Here is a 21,624-nt window from a genome sequence, read left to right as displayed (position 1 = left end):
GATGCCACCTGTCCGGTTTTTCGGATGGCGGGCCGGTTGCCGGGCCGCCACTGGCCGGTTTTTTTTTTTGTCATAATATCGCGACTATTTTTTTTTTTTTGTGTTTAAGCGTCAGTTCAACAACAACGACTGTAAATATTTATCGTCAATCACCAAAACTCTTGCGCTATTAGTCAACCACTTTCTGGGATCCCTTGAAGTCTAGCGATCATCGGAATAGAGCATATTATTGCGCGTGTATGGTACAACATTTTTATGGCATGCGCACATTTTAACGTTCCTTTGGGTCTAAATGCCACTGGCCTGTTCGATTCAGACGCAAATAAGAGCATTAATATGGACGAAGCATTGTGGTTTCTTTTCAGTGCAGCATCAGAGTAATAAGCGAAGCGTCATTCCAATCACGGGTACTTTTATGTCAGCAATTAGGCTAGTTGGTTAGCTGCGTGTGCTGCTTTTGTTTGTGCATTGGGTTTATTTGGCTCAGTGAAAGCAATGCTACATTAAATGGCACTGCATGCCGAAGAATTGACGCTACGTAGCGTCTATTGTCCAACATTAAAATAACCTGTTAATTCGCATCGCTTAATTTGCGATGCGAATGATTCGATGATGCTTTCTAGCCTAAACGCTGACAACTTCAAAAACCATTTTCAGGGTCCCTTTAAGTTGTATCCGACTATACCTGTTCCAAAACCTGCAGATCACCCTGTGGAAACAGCCCTTTCCCAATTGCTACGTCCGCTGTAGAAGGAACGGGGCGATTTACTCTCCAAATATTAGCTTTATTCGGCGTACCAAAACGTTTCCCCAAGAACTCCCGCGGTTGTTGGGCACAAAAATAGAGAACACACCTTTTTCACTCGTCAACCAGATAAAAGTTCGAATAGCACTCAATAGTCCACAAATCGGGGCTTTATATGCACAGCGACAGTTAGCAAAGCACACAATATACTACATATACTAGAACAATACAGAACTACATTGTGTGGCAAAATACCGGAAGCTAAAGGAGGATGAACTCTTCCAGTACGCACGCTAAGCCTCTTGGACAAGAACATTCACTCCCCGGGCTTTATATAAATATGCTGCCTACTATTTTACAAAGCAAACTTGCGGAGCAACGTTACGGTATTTAGTTGAAGCGTACAATATGTACAGAAAACGCCAAACATATACTCCTAGCACAGGCACCAACACCCAGCTGGGCTGCTATACAGAGATGTCCAGCGGGAACATTAATCTTCAAAAGAAAAACAGTTTGACACAAAAAGAAAGTGGAAAGGAACTTACTTTACCAAGTGCAAAGACAGTGGAAACAACAAGGTCATGTTACAGGGAAGAAAGCGCTCCTCCCATGGTTTTTATTAACACCATTAGCATTTTAGTTTTGAGTCACCCGAGGCAACTTTCAGTGAAACTTGCCTTGACGTGGCAAGTGAAAAAAAAAATACACTGGCCACGAACGAGGCAAGGTGGGGGAGGGGAACAGACAGGTTGCCTTGTCGTGGACAAAGCCCCGATATTACAATCCGTCCCACGCGAGAATTTTCAAACCCATTAAAAAAATTGCACAGCTGGCCACTGCTGATGAACTCCTGGCCACTGCATGCAAACAACAGCGAACAATGGTGGGACACTGGCCATGCAAGGCAAATGAAGGAGCTTTCAAAAACAGGCCAATAAGGATACATGTACACGACATTGCATTAAATTTTAAGCTCCCTATACAAGCCATGCATGCATAGGGTCAGTGTTTGCAACCAATATTCCGCTGTTGCTAGCGTGCCAATGGCAAGAGCCAGCTGACTATGGCTGCAATGCTGTGAACTTGCCACACCTCCCCCACTTCTCGTCTTCACTCCTCCCAAGTCCGTCAGCTGCTGGTGGATGATCGGATTTTTTTTTTTTGTCTCCCCTCTGCCCATTCACTTTCTGCTATCCCCCACTGCTGTCTTGGGAGGACTTCTTTAGATCAGGTCAGCCACATTCATGGGCATTTCCTCTATCTCTGTGTTGTAAAAGCCCTCAATGTCCTTAAGGGTACGCTTGTCTTCCTCAGTGACAAAGTTGATGGCAACACCCTTACGACCAAACCGTCCTCCTCGGCCAATTCTGAAATAAAAAATGATTAAGATAAGTAACAATGTTCAGCAAAAAAACAAGCCATGCATAAAACCATTTCTTTAGCCCTAATACAATGACCAATATAAGCATACAGTCACGTGGTTGCAGCGAACTCGCGAACTCCTAGTTTTTCAAGTGCATCCCAAAATACAGTATGCTGTTCCAACTACATTCACTGACCATTTATTCGGACTCTGCGGGAACTGCGAAAGGATTCACGAGAAAAAAGCACCTTTATTGACACAGCGGCCGAAATATAAACTTGTCAATGTGCGTCTGTACAATGCACGCTTACACGCGACCAAGTTGGCCTGTATTTCAGCCAATGTTTGGCCACCCCTGGGGATCAGCAATAGCAGTGCAACAGAATACGCTAAATCCACATTTGATGGCTGTGGTGTGGGAGGCGTGTCATTCCGGCAGTCACTGTCCAAATGCGCTGGTTCGAGTAGCTGAAAGATGATCTCATCGCCCAACTCGGTGAAAACTCCCAAGCAACTTTTCAACATTTCAGGGCTGGCAACCTAGCGAAAATATTGTAAACATTGCTGACAGCAATGAGTTTACATTACTTCAATCGGACAAGTGGCGGTGCCGCGAGGGTGTCCGAATAAATGAGCATGTCCGAATAAACGGCTGGTGACTCAAAAGAAACAGCACTCCTCAAGCAGGTAAAGAAAAAACACTTTAAATGGTGAACATGTACCCAGAAAAAAAAAAAAAAAGTGACACACAGCGGGCACAATAGTGTCGTGCACAACCATCAGCTTTTATAGACCTTTGCAACGGGCGAGGACCGGTCTGTAAATGAGCACTTTCCTCCTTTCTGGCTCATGCGCGACAGTACGCAGTGTGCGGGTTGGTACTTGGCGAGTAGTGGAGCCAAGGTGTGCTGCTTCCAGCCGTCGACAAGACTGATCCGCGCTGCCACTCTCACCACGAACAGTCACGAATGTCAGGTTGTTGCGCTCCTTAAATCGGCAAAACCACCCATTGCTGCATTTAAACTCAATGTCGATTGCAGCACCAGCTGGTTGGCTTTCTCACGTAATATTGTCCCATTGACAGGAAGGTGTGCTGCGTTGGCTTTCTGCAGCCAGTCAATCAGAGGTGCTTCAACGTCAGCGTATGTAGGAGGACTTACTCGTGTACGCTTTGACGAGTGCGCCTTGCTGTAAGCATCGAGAATTTTCTCCTTATTCTTGATGATGTTGCACAGCGTTGACAGAGGCACGTGGTGCTTTTTCGCGAGAGCCGTTTTCGATACCGTCGACTTGCTGGCCTCTTCAATTAAGCACACCTTTTTGTGCAGGGACAAGCTCTTGTACTTCGGCATCTTCCTTCCAAGCACACCTCAATCAACCAATTCACAGCGATGACACTCAAGCGAAGACAGGAGACAAACAGAGCAGTCGCACCGAATCGCACAATGCTCGCCTGCCGACATCCAAATGACACAGACTCCACAAAACGTTCACTTCGCTAGAGTGGCTATCATCGCTGTTGAGAAGATGATGCTTATGATCGCAACCGCATGCATCGCCGTCTGGCAATTGCTCAAACATGGCATCTACGACGTATTTCCGGTAAAAAAAAAAAGCATGGCCTTCGAAATCTGTACATCAAAAAAAAAAGTGTCTGTTTTAGTTACAGCCTCCAAGCTTCGCAACACCCTTTGCATATCTCGGAAGTCGCGGCCAAGTGTGCCAATTAACCGGGAAGTGGCAGATTGGCCGCACCAATTATCCGGTTAAATTTACATGTAAAAATTTGGGACCGCGCAAATAATACAAATTATTCAGGATTCCCAATTAACAGAGTACAAATTACCAAGGTTTTACTGTATCCTAGTTCATTGCAGATTACTGTTTCATGAAGAAGCTCGGGAACTTTGATAGAAAAATATTGGTTCATTCAAAAGTTATGACTTTTTGCGCAGTAAAAACTGAAAATGAAGTTGAGAAAAACAAGAAAGAAGTTTTCCAAGTGTGTTATATAGATCACTGGAAGGTTGTGGGACACTAAAAGCTGCAAAGCGCATAGCTAGGACCTTCCTTAGCTGCCACGAGGTCACTGTGAGATTGTTTAGCAGCTCCTACATTTTTTTCAGGCTTGTTTTTCGTCAGCCGTTGACTGGTGGCTGGCGTTCAAGAGAGTTTGGTCCCTGCTGAGGCAAGCTACCGTGGTGTAGTAGCCAGGATCGGCACCAGCCTGCCTCAAGATATCCAGTGTGCCACTATTTCTATTGAGCTGACATATTCAATCTTATAGTCCAAACGAAACAGTGTGTGGGCCTACATAAACATCTTTAGTGACACACTGCCAGAGCATCCCATGGAAATATTTTTTTTTGCGTTTTGGGCTTTTCCGCAGACGCATTTCGTCAAAACATATAGTCTGAAGAGAGGTCTGCATACACAGGCTTTAGTTTGTTCAGGATACCTTTGTAGAAACCTCCCCTGTGCTTGTATCGTCCTGTGCCCAGAGCCTTCACTCAGTTGTAGGCACACCAACTTTTCACACTTTGCGTTTTGACCTTTCTTTCACTCAGAATTTATCCATATCTTTTTACATTCTGTAGGACAACAATCTAGGACACTGTATTGACGAAAAAACAGCCTTCACAATGGTAGCACAACGCGTCGGTGCAGTGTAAACACGATCTCACATCGTGTGCCCCCACGAGGCAATTTGCGCAATTTGAATAATTTGAATCTTACTAAACTTTAGCATACTTCAATACAAACTAATCCACATGTTTCCCGCGTGTTGGAGCACAAACATTAGTTTGTTTTACTGATTGAAATGTACATTTCATTTTCACAATATCAGTTTCGGTTTTAGGGATGGCTGCCGGGTAGTTGTAAAAACCAACATAACTCTCGAACGAAAGCACATAGAGACGTCATTTTTGCTGCAGCACAATTCTGAATGTCTGTAAATTCTTAAAATATCAAAAAGCGAAATTCAATTTTTTCGAAAAAAAAAACAAAAAAACATCGCTTTCAAGCGTGGCAACATACCTTAAGGGGGGACGCGCCCTTTGAAAATAAAAAAATTACGAAAAACTGTTCTTGAAAAACTGTATATTTGGGCTTTACGTATTACAAACGACCTTTCCTGTCATTATGAACGTCTAAAACATGGTAAAAGTACGTCATATCGGGTAATAACGAGCAGCGGCAGCTGCTGTGCCGGCCAAACAAGCGCCGAAACAAGCCCAACTTCGAGCAAGCACCGTTCCCGCGCCGTTCAACCAATCGGCGCCATCTTGGTTTTGTTTTCTTCGAATTCCTGCGCATTTCTTTACCGCCCTTGGCGGCAGGGGTGGTGGCGCGGCCGAAGCATGATTCACTTATGATTGGGGGGCTCGCAGGGGTCCGAGTTTCCCGCGCCCGACGTGCAGCTGCAATTGGACTAAGCGCGCGTTCCTCGAGAGTGGGGGAACGCGCGGCTGCTATTGGCTGCCGCGCGCAATGACGCGATGGCCTTCTCGGGGGCTTGTTCCGTGAGTCTTCCGTTGCGACTAATGTTAGCTTCGTTCTTTGCTGCCGTCGTCGCTGTCGTGCAGCCAGCCTTTGTGTGTACCGCTTCGCATTTCGCTATCGCTCGCGGCACTTCCTGAACTCTACACAGTGTTTACGATATCGCATCCTTACAATATCGCAACAAATTTTTAGAAGCACTTCTGCAGTTTTCGGTGTAGATATTTTGGAATCAAATAGCAGGGTGTCTACCGAGTTGACATCGCTAAATTCCCTGAGATTTCCAGGTTTTCCCTGAGTATTTTTGTGAAATTCCCTGAGTGGCACATAACATTCGTTCATGTCAATACGGGTAGGCAGCATGTCACCCAATGCCGTCACTGTCTAGTAGGCATATTTAACCCTTTGAGGGTCCAATTTTTTTTCAAAGAACAAAGCTTTCCCAGATGGTCAAATTACATTATCGTGGATTGTACGAAATGTGTAAAGCCGGAAAATAAAGTAAAAAAGTCGGGAACAGTAATTTGGTGTCAGCATCAAAGTGTTAAATTTTCAGAACGAGGTGTTCCTTGAAACACGGATCTATGCACAGTGCCTTGTCACAGTCTGCGCACATAAAAACTTGGCGGACGCTTGAGCTTCGCCTTCAATACTAGAACGCAATAGCGTAATCGGGCCCCGTGCACATCGCCTTCTGAATTGCCAGCCTGGCTTGGTCCTCGATGCATGCCTCAACCGTGCTAAGGAAACGAACGACTTTGCCCATAACACTGACCGTTTCAAACTACACTGAAATGCCTGCTGCAAGTGCTGTTAAGTGCCCACTACGCCATAATTCTTCCTTTTGTGAATCAGCGAAGGGTTCACTACGCGTGCGTAAGACCACATGCAAACCTACGCAGCTGCTCACTTTGTTGGTGCTTTTGCTGCTGCTGATGATTAAATATGTCCGAGCGCTTTGTAATGGATGCGCCTTTAAAACAACCATTCGCTGCGCAATTCACACGTTTTAACGTCTGGAGCAATTGTACGCTTCTGCCACGGAATCTTACATGTGTTAAGGAGACTCCTTCCAGTACATGACATGCATATAGTGTTTTTTTTTTTTTTTTCGAAGCAGTTCAAGCAATAGCGTTGCTTTGTGGTAGAACACCTGCTTGCCACGCAGACGGCCTGGGCTCGATTTTCACTCAAACCAAAAAAAAAATTTAGGAGCTGGCTCGCCAGCTCCTTAGGCTGGGGCGAAGTCCCGCGCCGTAATCTTAGTTCCAGAGGCGACCGCTACAGGCGCAGCTGTGCAATAGTTCATAGGTCGCCCGCTAGATGGCGCGCCGTCGGCGAGGCCGCGCGCCGTCGGCGCGGCACACACCTGCTCTCCTCCGATTCCGCACACTCCGCTGCACACTCGACGCGCGCGATACTTAGCGCAGCTACTCCTCATGAATACCTTGGAGGCGATGCAAGCGGCGGCTAGAGCTCGTACAGCAGCAGCAGTGCGGGACTGCCGGCAAGACTCTGCGGTGCGAGCTCGCGAGGCCGAAGAAAGACGCCAGCGTCGTGCGGACCCCGAGAAGGCTCGCGAAGCGGAGGCACGTAAGCGGCGGCAAGAGAACCTCAAAGCGGAGCGGGCGCGGGAAGCGGCGGTCAAGCGCCGAAAGTGATCGCAAGCCGAAGCTGGCGGCGCCGACGCGCGCTTCAAGCGCTAGTTCCTCGATCGATCGTTCGGCCACAGCTGCAAGGTATGCGACCGCTTGTGGTTCGAAAGATTCACGGGTTTTCCCGATCTTCTCCGAGCCAGCTCCTCAACCATCGTTCACTTCGTGGATATGGACTGATTTTTGTATTATTTTTGTTTGCATCTTTCTCGATTTATCGCTCACAACCAACAACGCCGACACCGGAATTTCTGCGAAACGAGCTCCTTAACGCTATCGCGTTAAAACGAGTCTGTTCTCCTCTGGAAGTAACGAGATGTGGTGGCACACGCACGGTATCTTCTTTGCGTGCGGCTACCGCGGGCAGAGTACTCAGTAATCAAGGAGAGCGAATACCTCGTGAGCGTCGATGATAAACAAGCTAAAAGGTGCGCCAGTAAAGATGAAAATCAACTCCCATCGCCCCTGCAAGAGGAGCGCCGATTAAGATGAATATCAAGTTTCGCGCACCTCCGTTGCGATGACGCGGTGAAACCGAAACCACGAAAGGGCGTTGCCACAGACCGCGCGGAAGCTAGAGACCAGTTCTGTTCATCTCCGCAAGAAGGTAACACAATCATTTCAAACACTTCTTATAAGTCCTAGGAGGTGGCAGCACCTGCTAGTGAGCATGCATCGTCATTATCGCGCGAAATTTCAAACGAAGGGTCGAAAACGTACCCGACGGCAAAGACCTTGCAAGACAGAAAACCGCCGCCGTACACGTACGGCAAAAACCCTTAAATACATGAAGACTTGATCCCCTTGGAATGGTAAGCAACTATTTATTTCACACAAAAATAAAAGAGGGCTCAGTAAAAATGAATTGCACAGCAAATAAAAATCTTTAAAAAAAGGGACAACACCCATTGAAAACAGAGTAGGCAATCTTCAAATAACAATAAAAAGGTGGTGCATACATAAGCAAACATTTTTGAACATGAGCTATTTATATCCATTAATTGCAACCTTAGCAATCTGATACCCAAACGTTGGCACGAGTTAGATTCTGTCTCAGCAGCTGGAAATTCAGCTGTCCTGTTACACCCACAATGCCGTGTCACTGCTTTAGACAGTCTATTTCTGTTTGTATGAGGGAAACCTGCATCTCGGCGTCCGCCAAAACTTTCTGTTTCTTTAGCTCTAGCTCCTTCAAAGAAGCGGCGGTACGTTTCCTTTCACGCTCCTTTCTTATTGTGTCGGCCCTATCTGTTCTGGCCTTCTCCAGCTCCTCCTTCCAACGCGCATTCGCCCCACGGACCATTTGAAACATTCTCTTGGTCAGTTGCACACATGCAACTCCTCCAGATGACGACACGGCATCAAAGACGGTTCTTTGGGCAACCAGAGATTGTTCCTTCTGATTTTCTACTAGGCAGTCTTTGTTGATAGAAAATCCCCGCTCGACAGATGCATTTCCGTGCGAAAGAGAGAGGACGATTTTGGCAAAAGTGAGCAGTTCTTTGTTTGCACCACAGATGTGCGCCCAAAGGGCATCCAGGCGATCCGTGCTCCTATCAAAATTTTTCAGTGCTGCTTGCGTAGAGGCCAAGGAACATACATGCTTATAGGACCGCATAGCCCGATCAGCTTCTGTTCCAGTCATCCACTGGTGTTCCGTTACTACTTCAAGTGCATCCGTCAAACGTCTTTCCCCAAGCTCGGGAATAAGTGCAAAAGCAGGATCCAGAGATGACGATCCCCTCGTCAGCTTGAACTTCAGCGGCGACCTTTCCACAATCTTTTTGGCGCAGTTCTTGACAAAAGCGGCACAGTCGCTTCTGAATTGAAGGACAGTCAAGTCTGAAAGTTTCGGGGCCTTTCGGAGCGCGTTTCTTGTAGCAAAGCCAAGATCAATCTTGGGGGTCGGCAAAATGTTCGCCGGCTGGTCCATATCCACCTTCAACAACTTCAACGGACTGTCCGCTGCCATCATCACATCTCTCTTCACTATTCTGCTCATAAGTGATCGCAGAAGCTTTTCCAGTGCTGTACCAAGAAATGGAAGCATCGGTGCATCGCTCTGGAACTGAGCCAGAAACGGCTGCAGTTCTTCCGCGACACTAAGCATAAAGGTTAACTTCGCACACAGCAGAGGGTCGCGGACGGCTGTCTCGACCACGGCGTAACTGGCGCTGGCCGGTCGCTTGTTTTCGTTTTGACACGTCTCGACGTACAGCTTCATGTACGGCAGAACTTCAAGCGCCCTCGAAGTTACACGGACATTTTCGAGCCACCGCACGGCGCAAAACTTCAATGGGTAAATGTTGCTCCCAGTGATGCGGGCATATTCGGCTCGTCGAGCAGGCACGCATTTAAACAAGTTGTACACGGCCCGTAGAAATTCGACGAGTTGCCACCCTGTTGCTGCGTGTCCCGTTTTGAACGCGCCGTTCACTACGTGAAGGCCACAGCTACCAACGTCGAGAATTCGGCGGCCATCATTAGAGTCGCAAAGTTCTTGCTTTATCTCGCGAAGAAACTTGATGTTTACATTTGGCCCGTCCATTGAAATCTGAAGAATTTTTGATAGTGAGAGTCCATCTGTGGCCTTCTTGAACGCGGACACCAATTCTTCGGCTCGCGTGCGCCCAAGAAAGCATGAGGTCAGGTAGCGAGTTTTCACTCTTCCCTCAGCATCCGTCCAGAAACGAACCAACACGTCCATCTGCTCTTTTTGTGCCACTTTGTTTAACGATTCGTCAAACGCTATGACGAGGTAGGAGGCTTCATTCACTTCCGACATAAGGCTCTCTTTGAAGAAAGGCGCGAGACCGTAGACAATGGTATAACCCACCTTGTCCTTGCCAAGTTGCATTTTCTTGGCTGTAGCTGACGACGGAAACATTAGCGGAAACAGAGAAGCCGATGCCGCAGCCGAGCGGAACGATGAGTGCGTCATGACAGCATTTAGGCACCATATGACTTCTGCATTGATGACCTCCTTGTCACGCTGAAACAAATCTTTTGCTGTACATTGGAGCTGGAAGTCCGTCGGCGTAGTTGTGGCAGGTGAAGGCTGCGCAGATCCTGACGTTCCTGGCCCCGCTTTGGTCGCAACGGCGACCGGCGATCCGCTTGTTGGCGCCGTCAGAAATGATGCTACTGAGGGTGTTCCGGCTCCACTCGCAGCAAGTCGATGCTTTTTACTATTGGCGTGGCTTGTCACAGCTCTCTTCCCCATGTTACTAAGTGAAAACTGTTTTCTGCATAGCACGCAGTACGCCGCGTTCGCGTTGCTTTCAACAGACCTAATCCAGGCTGCACACTCGGAATGTTTGGGATTAGTCCAGTCCTGGACGAAATTGCACTTGAACGCCGTCATACTTCTCGAACAAAGGTTGCCTGCGGCACCACTGCCGCGCTTAAAACAGTTAGGTTCAGAATGAGGTCACAAAAACACGACACAGTTCGCCACTTCGCAGCTCTGTCATCGTCGTCAGACCACGATGGGGCGCGAAGCTATATTCCTCCACTGCTGTAGGCGTGTGCTCCCCCGAGGAAGCAATGGACGAGCCCATCAAGCCCTTGCGTTTCGCAGGAAGAGCTCATTTTGAGGGGTGACGTCGGGTATCGCCTAGGGAAGAAATGGACGCGCCCATCAAGGCGTTGCGCTGGAAGAGCTCATTTGTAAGGGTGGGGTCAGGTAGCGTCTAGACATTGGCTGCCGTTGGTGAGGCGTGCGTTCGCCGTTGTCGGCAGTTTCATGGTGCTCGCTCACTGCGTGCTTGTGCGCCGCAATGTTTTACGACTAGCGCTGTTCGTGCATCGTGCTTTGTTGCTCGAATACTTTCAGAACAAGTCCCGGAAGATTGTCCCGCTTCCAAAAGGAACTACAAGTGAGCGTGCCGTTTGCGTCGAGGTTTTCCTTGCGCCCATTCGTGTTCACGTCTATACGGATTACCTGTTTTCTGCAGTGAGGCAACAGTTAACACTTTCCTGTCTGCGTCTATACCCATCGATAGCCCACTATCGATGGTCTTCAGCTACAAATTTTACCGTGCGAAGAGAGCTTTCGGACAACTAACGTGATCCATCGTATAAAGCAGGAGCTATTTTTCCGGTTTTCCTTATTTGTTTATTTTTCCACTGCGGAGGGAGCTTTGAAGTACCACTTAAGTCGAGAGGACCGAGCGTTCGTAGTTTCAAACATGACGTTGTCACAAACAAGCGCATTAATAAGGCGCGCGCGCGGCCGCTTTCAGACAACAACGGGAATTCACGGCGCGAACCGTTCGATCAACAAGCGCGCGCAACAAAAAATACAAGTATCGAAAGACGCGCCTTCTGTAACTATTGCCATGACGATGCACGCCGTGTCGCCGCCATTTCGAATTTCGCCCATGCACGCAAGGGCCGTAGCCAGAGAATATCTATACCACTCCGTAACTTGCTAAAACGCTCTATTGATGATGCAGTTCGCATGGCACGTGACGAATGCCCATGCAGAGCAAGCCTTCCACCGCCATCGGCGGCTCATGTTTCCGCCCACTTAAAGAAAAACCGCAAGGCAGGGTGTACAAGATTACATGCACCAACGCACATTAACAACAGCCGTAAGCGGATTTTGGCGGCGCCCAGGGAGCCTTCGTTGACAAGCTAGGTGCATAGTCAGAGTCAGCATTACCGCGACTTTCGTGCATTTTCAATGAAATTTCAGCTGATTTTCCCTGACATAAGCCCAAATTCCCTGAGTTTTCCCTGAGATTTTCCAGACTAGTCAAAATCCCTGAGATTTCCCGGTTTTCCCGGTTTTCCCGGTTGGTAGACACCCTGAATAGAAAAATGGTTCCAGAAACTGAGAATTTGATTTTCAGAATATCAATTATTTTCTGCTATTTTTCGCGATATGAAAGCCGCATCCGCCCCTTACAGGGGCCATGACACCGAATTTTCGATCACAGTCTGTGTTATGTGGATTAATCATTGTGCATTGACGAATAAGCTGGCAAAATTTTAGCGCATTTGGTCGAGCACTTAATTTATAATAGAATATTTCTATAAGCACGCGAGCAGCCCGAGAGTCAGGCAACACTAGTGCACCCGCGAGCCGTGACGTTACAGGCGGCCAGCTGTGCAAGCGTCTGCATTGCGGTGAATGATATTGTTCAGTGGTCAGTTGCACACGACGACGAGATATTTTAGCTTTATACTTGGAACTGAAATTGAACGATTTGAAGCGGCTGAAACTTTGGTAGAAGACAACAACTCCGTTCTGTGCTGCACATGACGCAGGGTTCGTACAGGTTTTCAAAGGAAAAATTCAAGGACTTTCAAGGACTTTCCAGGACTTCTCACAAGTTTTTCAAGGACTCGAAGCGGCATGCAAACTTACAATTTTTGTACTGGAAAATTTCCAAAATGAAAAATTTTATTGCACCTACAATAAATAAATGCGTATCACAAGAACAACAAAAATGCCTAGTCCTGATAACTTCTCAAGATCACGACATGCAATGGACGCTTACAATGCAAAAGAGGTCGAGGTTTTTGCAGTATAATCTTCAAGTTCACCAGACATACTCAAAACGTCCAGTGTAGCATTATTTCACTCATATAAAGATAAATAAATGTATGTTATAATGGTGTTAATAATGACTAACCTGCATTGCTTGGAAAGCCCAGAAGAGTAAAAAGAACAGTTCACAATACACAACGAACACTACCAACGGCCTCTCTGACCTGAACAGTGTTATCTAAGCTTGTTTACCAACATCTCCAAAACATTCAGCCTAGTCTTGCTGCACTTCCGTTAAATTAATGTATGTAGGAATTGTGTAAAACATGTCTAATCCTGATCACTTCTCAAGTACAAGATGATAAAGCTCCCACAATGAACACATAACAGCTGAAGAGACTACGTCAGTATTCGCTGGAATGGTTGACCAAGCATTTCCAAATCATTTAGCACAGTATTATTGCACTTATACAGTAAAACCTCATAAATTCGAACTCGGTTATTTCGAAATCCTGCTTAATTCGAAGGGTTTCTGCGGTCCCGTATTTTGCAATGTAAATCTGAGTGGATATTTTGAAGCGGCGGTCAGCGCCAGCCCGGTTAATTCGAAAACTTTGGGTGCCATGTGCCAATTCCCGATCCCGATTTCGCCGCAACTCCGCGGAAGCGACGGCCATTAGGATCCACAGGGCAATGCAGTGTAGCGATATTAATGAGTGACAGTTGAAGCAAACCAGCCTCGCTGGTGCTAGCGCAAAAAAAAGTAATAAATAAAAAAAAACGTGGTCTCGTGGTCAGCTACGTGCGCCTGCGAAAAATAAGACGTGCTTCACTGCAACACAGCGGTGACACGCGGGCAGCATGTCGCATGTTTCTCACAACGTAAGCGCGTCATGATTTACCCATTCTTTTTGGGAAAAGAAAAGATAATAAAGGACGACCTGACAGAATTCATGATGTATGCGAACCTCCGACTGGCGGTTGCTCCGGCAATTTGCGCACTTGCACTGCTGGCGGAGTTCTTGCCCGTAACACCTACTTCGAAAACTCAGTTCGAAAACTTCAATGATCATGTTTTCCAGCCAGAACAGATCGCGGATTCCGTCACACTGGCCATTATCGTATTCTTTATTTTACCAGAAATAATGGGCGAATGGTCGCATGATGACGCGCCGACGCTACGAGGAGCAGGTGACATGCTGCCCGCGTGTCACCACTGTGCTGCAGTGAAGCACGCCGTTTTTTCCGCAGGCACGCATTTCAGCTGACCACGAGACTTCTTTTTCTTTTGTTTCTTTTTTTTTTTTGCGCTGACAACAGCGAGGCCCGCCGTTTTCGCGGGTTTGCGGCAAAAATGGGACCGGGTATTGCTGGAAAACAACCCTTGGAGCCACAAACTAGAAGCCCAAACGACCAGCTCTGATGACTCAGTAATTGTATGTTTCGTTAATTCGAAAACCCGCTTAATTCGAAAGTTTTTCACAGTCCCAGTGACTGAATTAACGAGGTTTTACTGTACCATATTATAATAAACGAAGTTATACCACAAATATATTTAAAATGTCCAGCCGTCATCACCTTGTCAAGTCCACAACACTGAAAACTTCACACCACACACAGAAAAGTCTAGAACAGCTGCTGACAGTTTTGTACTACAAGTATTAACTGGGTAATATTCATTAAGCATCTCATAAACACTCTTCCCAGTTTGCACACAGTTACCCATAAAATGTACATCATAACTACATTATAACACTGCTTGATCACTTGTCCGGTTCATTATATTGAGAAACAAAGTTTATGACTAATGTTCACAACTTCTTCAAGGACTTGTATAAGCTCAGTATTGCGCACCATTAATTTCCAGCTCGGAACACTTCTGCAGTCACAACAAAATACAAATGTTCACAACAAACTATAGCAGGTTCACAACAGCTGCTGGGACTTCTCTTGTATTAGCTGTATGATGTTTTTCAGCACTTCCGCTTTAGTTCTTGCAGTCCTCCGCAAGCTGTTGGACTCCACTACAAAGGTAATATCATTTGACTGTTCTGCTTTTTCTGAATAGCGATCAGCTGAACCAGTCAAATCCACTACGACAGCTTCCAGTTCCTTTTTTCTTTTCTTCATGCTGTCGATCTCATCATTGATTAGACGCCTTTTTGAGTACCTAGCGTCATCAAGTTTCTCCTGCTTTTGAGCCTCAATGTGTGCACTGTACCGATTTCTTGCTGCTGATAGTGATATCCGTAGTTCCTTCGTGATGGGGACACTTAGAATACCACCAGCTTTCTCTACAGCGTCACATATGATGCGTTGTGACACATAGGACAAGTCTGTGAGGTTCTCTACAGCAACTTGACGGTTTATGCTAAACCCACGCTCAACTGTTGCTTGGCCATGGCTGAGAACAAGTAGCAATTTGACAACATTCCAAAGCTCACCATATGAGAAATTTACGCCGATCAGCTCATGGAAAAATTCATTTGGCCTATTTGAGCCTTTCTGAAAGAGTCGAAGCTGATTGATTCTTTTCCTGTTGCAACAACTCCGTGTATTCAGCTCAAACAGAGTCTCGTTGCTTTTCGTCAAATCTGTGAGCTGCGGTGACAGCATCAACCACTTTCCTTAGGCTTGAGAGACATTCATCTGGCTTGCAGCACATAAGCCGTGGGTCCAGGCAGGACAGGCCTCTGACAAGGGTCAACTTCAAAGGGCTTTTGTCGAGATTTTTTTTTTGTCATGGCTATCAGAAACTTCTTGCATTCCATTTTGAACTTGCTTTGCAGTCTTTTATAATCTGCTGGCATGTGTGGCCGATGTCCACTTTTTCCAGCGAAACATGTTTGCTCACATCTTCAATGTCTAGCCTCAAAAGGCCACTGATCCCCGTTGCAGACAAAATTGAGCATTTCATGAACTTCATGAGCAGCTTTCTTACAACTGTCTCGAGGTCTCTTGCCAGAAAGAAAACCATAGGTTTGTCTACTTAGTATTCAACCAAGAAGGATCTGACAGCTGAAGCAACAATTAGGGCAAAGTTCAGCTTTGCCAACAGAAGAACAGAAGAGGGTCACGGAAGAACAGACACAAGTTCTCAAAAGAAGCACACTTTGGTAGGGTGACATTCTTGTTCCTTGCTGCTTCCATGTATTTTCTGATGTCGCTCCAGAGAAGCAGGGCCCTTTCTATTACCCTGACGTTCTCCACCCAGCGATGCGCTACATACTTCAGTGGAAATGTGCTCTGCCCAGTTATGGCTGTAAAATCTTCTCTTCGTGCCGGGGAGTTGTCAAAGAGCATGCTCAGACTTGAGCATCAGACTAGGACATCAAGTCCCCATGTACTGGCCACGACACCTGCCTTATAGGCATTGTGGACTACGTGCAGGCCACATGTGCCGACATCAACGCACTGCACTTGGTAGTTTTCATGCATGTCTGCTTGCAGGGACCTGAATAATTTCAAGTTAACATTGGGTCCATCCATAGAAATTTGGACAATCATTCTAAGTGGTAAAGGTTCAAGGGCCTTCAACAACTTTTCCTGGATGTCGTCAGCAGTCGTATGCCCCATGAAGATAGATGTGAGATATTTTGTTGTCACGTTGTGCGAGGAGTTCCAGTATCTCACGTGTACATCCATTTGTTTCTGGTGCATACATTCATTAGCAGATTCATCAAAAAGGACGACGTAGCAGTCTGAGTTTTCAACCTCCCTCTGCAAAGCTGATTGAAAAAAAGGTCTAAGCCCATGGCACGCTATATAGGAGCATTTTTTCTCTCCACAGGAAAAACCTTTCACAAGATCGCTATCAGGGCACATGCGCCTTAAGGGGGGAGGTGGCGATCGAAAAAAACTTTTTTGTTTGTTGACCTAGAGTAATGAAATTTGGCAGGCACACTGAAGAGTGTCTCGAATAGCTATATATGAAGTTTCATTGCAATATCTCGAGTAGTTTTCAAATTACACTGTGTTACATAATCTGATGACATACTCTGCTGGTGAAAAGCCTAGCATTGTAACAAAACATGCCAGGAAGGTCCAAGTGGTTTTGATCTTTACTCAAAAGAACACTACACAGGATGACATTATTAAAAATTGTCTATTCCTTTTAGTTTTTTTACAAATAACATTCCCATCAGCATCATGTATTGCATCAGAACTTCTCATGCACTAATTATCACATACAAAAAAAACTATGCCCTAAGCAAGGTAAAGAATAATGTCATCCTGTCAACAAGACTTCAAGGATTAAAAGAAAAAAAAAACGGAATCAAAATCTGTGTAGTAGTTGCTAAGATATCTGCTCCACGAGCTGAGCAACATGCCAAAAAAACAGTATTGAGAAAACTGCGTTTAAAGTTTGGCCTTCTCTAAAACACCTAAAGATTGTGGTCTTTGATTTTTTTTTTTATGGTGTTTCACTTCTTGGACATGTGGCCTTTCTCCAGTGTGCCTTTGTTCTTTTTTCATAACCTCCTTCTTTTTTTTGATCTACAAAAAACCAGTATGGATTTCAAACCAAGTTCTCTGTATGAAGGAGTGGTGTGATAGACATGACAGAAAAGAAGATATTGCAATCTAATAAGGCCATATACTGAAACAATTACACATTTCTTGTTTATGCTGTCATTAGCATAATTAAGTCTTGCTTATTGATTACAATTAATCATTGAATATTTTTTATAAAGACAGGTTTGTTGTGACAGACTCTGACTGCGAAGTGCTCGGCCGCGGGGTCCGTGGAGCCGGCGAGTGATGTGCTTGGTGGCGGCGTTCGGTGACGATTCGCGAATGCGAAGCTACGATGACGAAAAATCTGCGCGCAGTATACTTGGTCTCGCATTTTCGGGTGCCAACGCGCGAAATTGCTACCGCTGCTCCGAGCACGTCGTGGCCGTGGGGTCTGACGAGCTTGGCTGTGGAGTTCACTGCCGATGCGTAAAATGCCCATCCGCGGTTCCGAAATGCCGGCGAGCAATGTGCTTCTTCGCTTGCGAAGAAGCACATAGCCGCGGGTACGCTAGCGCGTTGTTTTTGCTCGCAAGGTTCGAGGTTCGTCTCGCTAAACGGCGCCGTGAGCGAAGTTAGGCCTAGTGACGACTCCGAGCAGTAGGTGCGCAGGCCGTGGTGCCCGTTGCTTCGAAGTGCGTTATGCGTGGTCGTGAGTACAAAGAGTCGTCCCGCGATGGCCTTCGTCGCGATGTCATAAGTGCTGATAAGCAGAAATCAAAACATCTAACCGCGAATCCGACGCTGAAGTCAACGCTAGAGTCTGTCCGAGACGCGCGTTTGCGATGTTCGCTAGGAGCGCGGCGCACCATCGTAATCAGATCGAACTTCCTGTTGCAGCTCCAAACTAAAGCGTAATTATATTCTAAGTGATCGTCGAGCCGTGAACACAGAACAATTGCGAACGTGTCACGGAGTAGCGCGATTCTCGACAGCCGTGAACTCGCAACGTGCAATCGGCAGACGACGATCTCCCGGAGCGAGCATCGGACCAATGGCGAGGCGAGCTGGGGCAACATGGCGGACGCGGCCAATCGGAGGCCTCGGAACGACTCTCCAGTGTTTGCTTTTTGTGCGCTTCTTTCTGAATGGAGGAGCCCGCTGAAGCGGGGAATTTGAACACGGAGAAATGCCCTTTCGAACAAGCCCAAGAAGTTGGTTCGCGGTCACGCCATCGCGGAGCTACAATTTTTTGAAAATCGCTCTTTTTTTTGCGATTTCCACAATAATTTTCGCCACCTCGGAGGGCAAAACAATCTTTTCGAAGCACTTCTGGGTGGTTTTCAGTGTAGATATCTTGGAATCAGATAGAAAAAGGGTTCCAGAAACTGAAAACTTGATTTTCAGAAAATCGATTTTTTTGCCATTTTTCGCGATACGAAAGCCGCGTCCCCCCTTAAGGGGAGACACTGGTCTCGAAACGAAAAGTTTTATTATTGGAGATATTGTAATGAAATTGGGTGTGTATATGTATTTCTTCCTCCTGTTTTCAAAAATATAATTAGTTTTCATGTACTTCAATTAGTTATCAAATTGTGAGAGCATAAGTGAAATCTAATTAGGTAATTTCTTACGGGTCATTAAGACACTTTCCCTCAGTATTTTTAGGTTCTGTTTAAGATGCAGCTGTAGCCAAAGACCTGCCATGTGGAGCTATGCTATTTATATTGTCACTGAGATATATCATCATATAAGAACTTTCAATTGTATTGACATTGTGTAATCTTGAAATGCAATTAGCTCACATTATTCTTCACAAAATTCATATGTTCATCTTAGCCACAAAAAAATAGCATAGCTCCACAGTCCTATTTCTTACGAATTCAACGGTATAAAATTTATCAAAATTACCTTACAAAAACATAATGAAAAGATCCGTAAGGCTGGTCAAGTTGGCAAAAAATGTGAAGCTGAGAAAATCGCGTTTGAAGATTGACACGCACTGTATAAATTTCTAAAAGGAACCTTTAACCATAATTTTATTCACATGTTCCCCATCTGTTTCCCTTCAAAACAAAACAGAAAGTGTCTTGTTCCACCCAAGGAATCATATCTAAAAAAATTTTCCAATGTGCAAAGCATGATCAAAACCCCACCATGACAAGCGGCTGGGGGGTTCTGGAAAAGCCATGGGGTATGAGGCTCAAGCGACTGGCTGCTCATGTCTTTTCAGTCTTTAGGAAGAACCTTCTAGATGTTAGGCAGCATGTTACCCTGGGTAATAGGTTGCTATGCTTGAGAGAATACCTTCAAAGTAGTCCAGGACTGTAATCTTCAGTTGCACCCGTTTTGTGTCTCCTTGCAAGAGTCTTTTTTGTGTTGGTGCTCTTCAGATGAGTTGCATTTGCCTTGCGTAAACGCAGAGAGTCTTTTTCTAGGCTTCGTCGAACAAGGCAATCCCCAGCAATATAGCCCAAACTTGCAGCAATGGACTCGTTGGTTGCCCTTCTTCCTTGGTTGTAGATGGCAACAGCCTCAGCGGCAGCTCGCTTCACACTTTCCAGCGAAGCGTTCCCATTCTTTGAAGTTGGGTCCAGATGACCGAATGAAGACTCTCACTCGCGTTCTGGGTCTTCCCTTCACAGCACCGTGCCAGCAGGCTCTCATCACTGAGCCTCGCAAAGACTGGCTCCAGAGCAGCCCCAACACAAGCCGGCAGGGCATTCTTGTGTGAAGGTGGACTCTCCCCATTGGCCAAGGCTCTATTGTACTTGCACCAAGAGCTAGCACCCTCGGGGCACTTTGAGTGCTTTGGTGCATCATCTGTCGATGTCATGTGCAGCAGTGTAGCTTCGACTGCCCTCTTCATAGCTGGCACGTCATTGATATTGCTCCTCAGGGCATATCCGTAGTAATTCGCGATCTTCTTGATCTTCTCTTGTGTGAGCTTTCCTCTACCCCCAAGAGACTCACCCTGAGCCTTCTTTTTGTCCACAAGGTTCCGTAAAGCTGCACCCATTCGCTTGTGGACATGGTTGATGCAGTCCTTTTTGTCTATTTGGATAAAGCCGTACACCTCGGCTTCGGACAAGGCATGAAAAGTGCGGCTGTCTCCATCAGAGAGCACAGTCGTGTAGCGCAGACCATGCTTGGCCCAGGACCTCTGAAACATGGTCAGCGCAGCCTCTACTTCCATGCGGCCAGAGTTGCATTCGATGTTTCGTTGGCACTCGTGGGTTGCCAGCCAGTCGGTGTACCCTTCGTCTTGCGGCTGTGGTCCCAGGGCACAGCCGAGACAAAAGTTTGAGTAAACAACATGGTCAATTACAAGGCCAGTGTAGAGCTCAATGATGCAGCCCACACCTATGTGTGAGCTCCGACCTCGCGTCATCCATGAGCCGTCGAACACAACATCGATGTTCCCTATGGGGTTCAGGAAGTCTGTATACAGCTCTTTTATTACTGCCACACTAGCAGCTTCACTTTCAGTCGCTGTGTTTTCGCAGGCTTTCACTAAACTTTTTAGGTGTCCCTGAAACGTCTTGTGGTGCAAGCCTCGGTGCGAAAGGTTCATACACGCACAAAAGTCCGAAAGGGCAGTAACACCTTTGCCTATCATCTGTATCCCCTTCATGGCCCTCATGTTGACTTCGAAGGGAGTGATATTGGCAGTTCCGCTCACTCTCGGAGAAGAAAATTGCTTCTTCTCGAAATCACAACTGCTGCAAGAAAAAATAAGCTTTACCGCAAGGCCGTACTCCTTGTCCGTTGCCTTCCTCACGCTGAGACTTTTTGCGTCGCATTTGTCGCACTTCGCTTGTGCAAAAAAGTTATTCAAAACTTTCATATCGACGAGCAAAAAATCGGTCCCGGCGTCACCGGTCTGGCACTCCGCGCTTACTCCAAGAAGGTCGAACTTGCGCTGGGTAGCCGACTTTCCAGACAGAACGGTCTTCGTTTGCGCCGATCTCTCAACTCGCTGCGCCTGCTCCGCCGTTGAGTAGTACGCGGCATCAACCCGAAGTGTTTCGCTAGTCGAACTTGGTCCCACGGTGTCGTCAGTTGAAGTTCCCGGCAGGTCCAAAGGGTCCGGCCGCGACTCCAACTCCGCTGCCGACGGTGCACTTGTAGCCGGCGCCTTCTTGTTCCAAGCCCGTTTTTTACGGCTTCCAAAAGCTCGTTGCGTCGATGGTTTCAGACGAGAGTCTCCAGGCATCTCGATCGCGTGGAAAAAACTACCGGCACAAAGTAGAGACACGGTCCGTCGAGAAACACGCACGATCGCAAAAGCAGGCGCACACAAACGGACAGCCACGGCGGAGAACCAAACACAAAGAAAAAAAAATGACGTGTCGGTCGCGCCAGCCAATGGGAGACTCGGAAAGGCGCGCTTGAAAAGCGCGCC

The 21,624-nt window shown here is 46.7% G+C and overlaps 1 protein-coding gene across 1 annotated transcript in view; it reads right to left on the bottom strand.

Moving 5' to 3' along the window:
• Positions 1–1,327: 1,327 nt before the first annotated feature.
• LOC119388254 (eukaryotic initiation factor 4A-I) overlaps positions 1,328–21,624 on the bottom strand; it is an 84,592-nt gene continuing 64,295 nt past the window's right edge. Inside the window, exon 9 of the mRNA XM_037655926.2 lies at positions 1,328–2,115. Within this exon, the coding sequence (XP_037511854.1) occupies positions 1,971–2,115 (145 nt within the window). The 3' untranslated portion in view covers positions 1,328–1,970. The remainder of the gene's footprint in view (positions 2,116–21,624) is intronic.

Source organism: Rhipicephalus sanguineus, chromosome 3 (genome assembly GCF_013339695.2).
Source record: "Rhipicephalus sanguineus isolate Rsan-2018 chromosome 3, BIME_Rsan_1.4, whole genome shotgun sequence".
NCBI classification, from domain to species: Eukaryota; Metazoa; Arthropoda; class Arachnida; order Ixodida; family Ixodidae; genus Rhipicephalus; species Rhipicephalus sanguineus.
The sequence above is the reverse complement of the archived record's forward strand: the minus strand, read 5'-3'. Positions and strand labels throughout refer to the sequence as shown.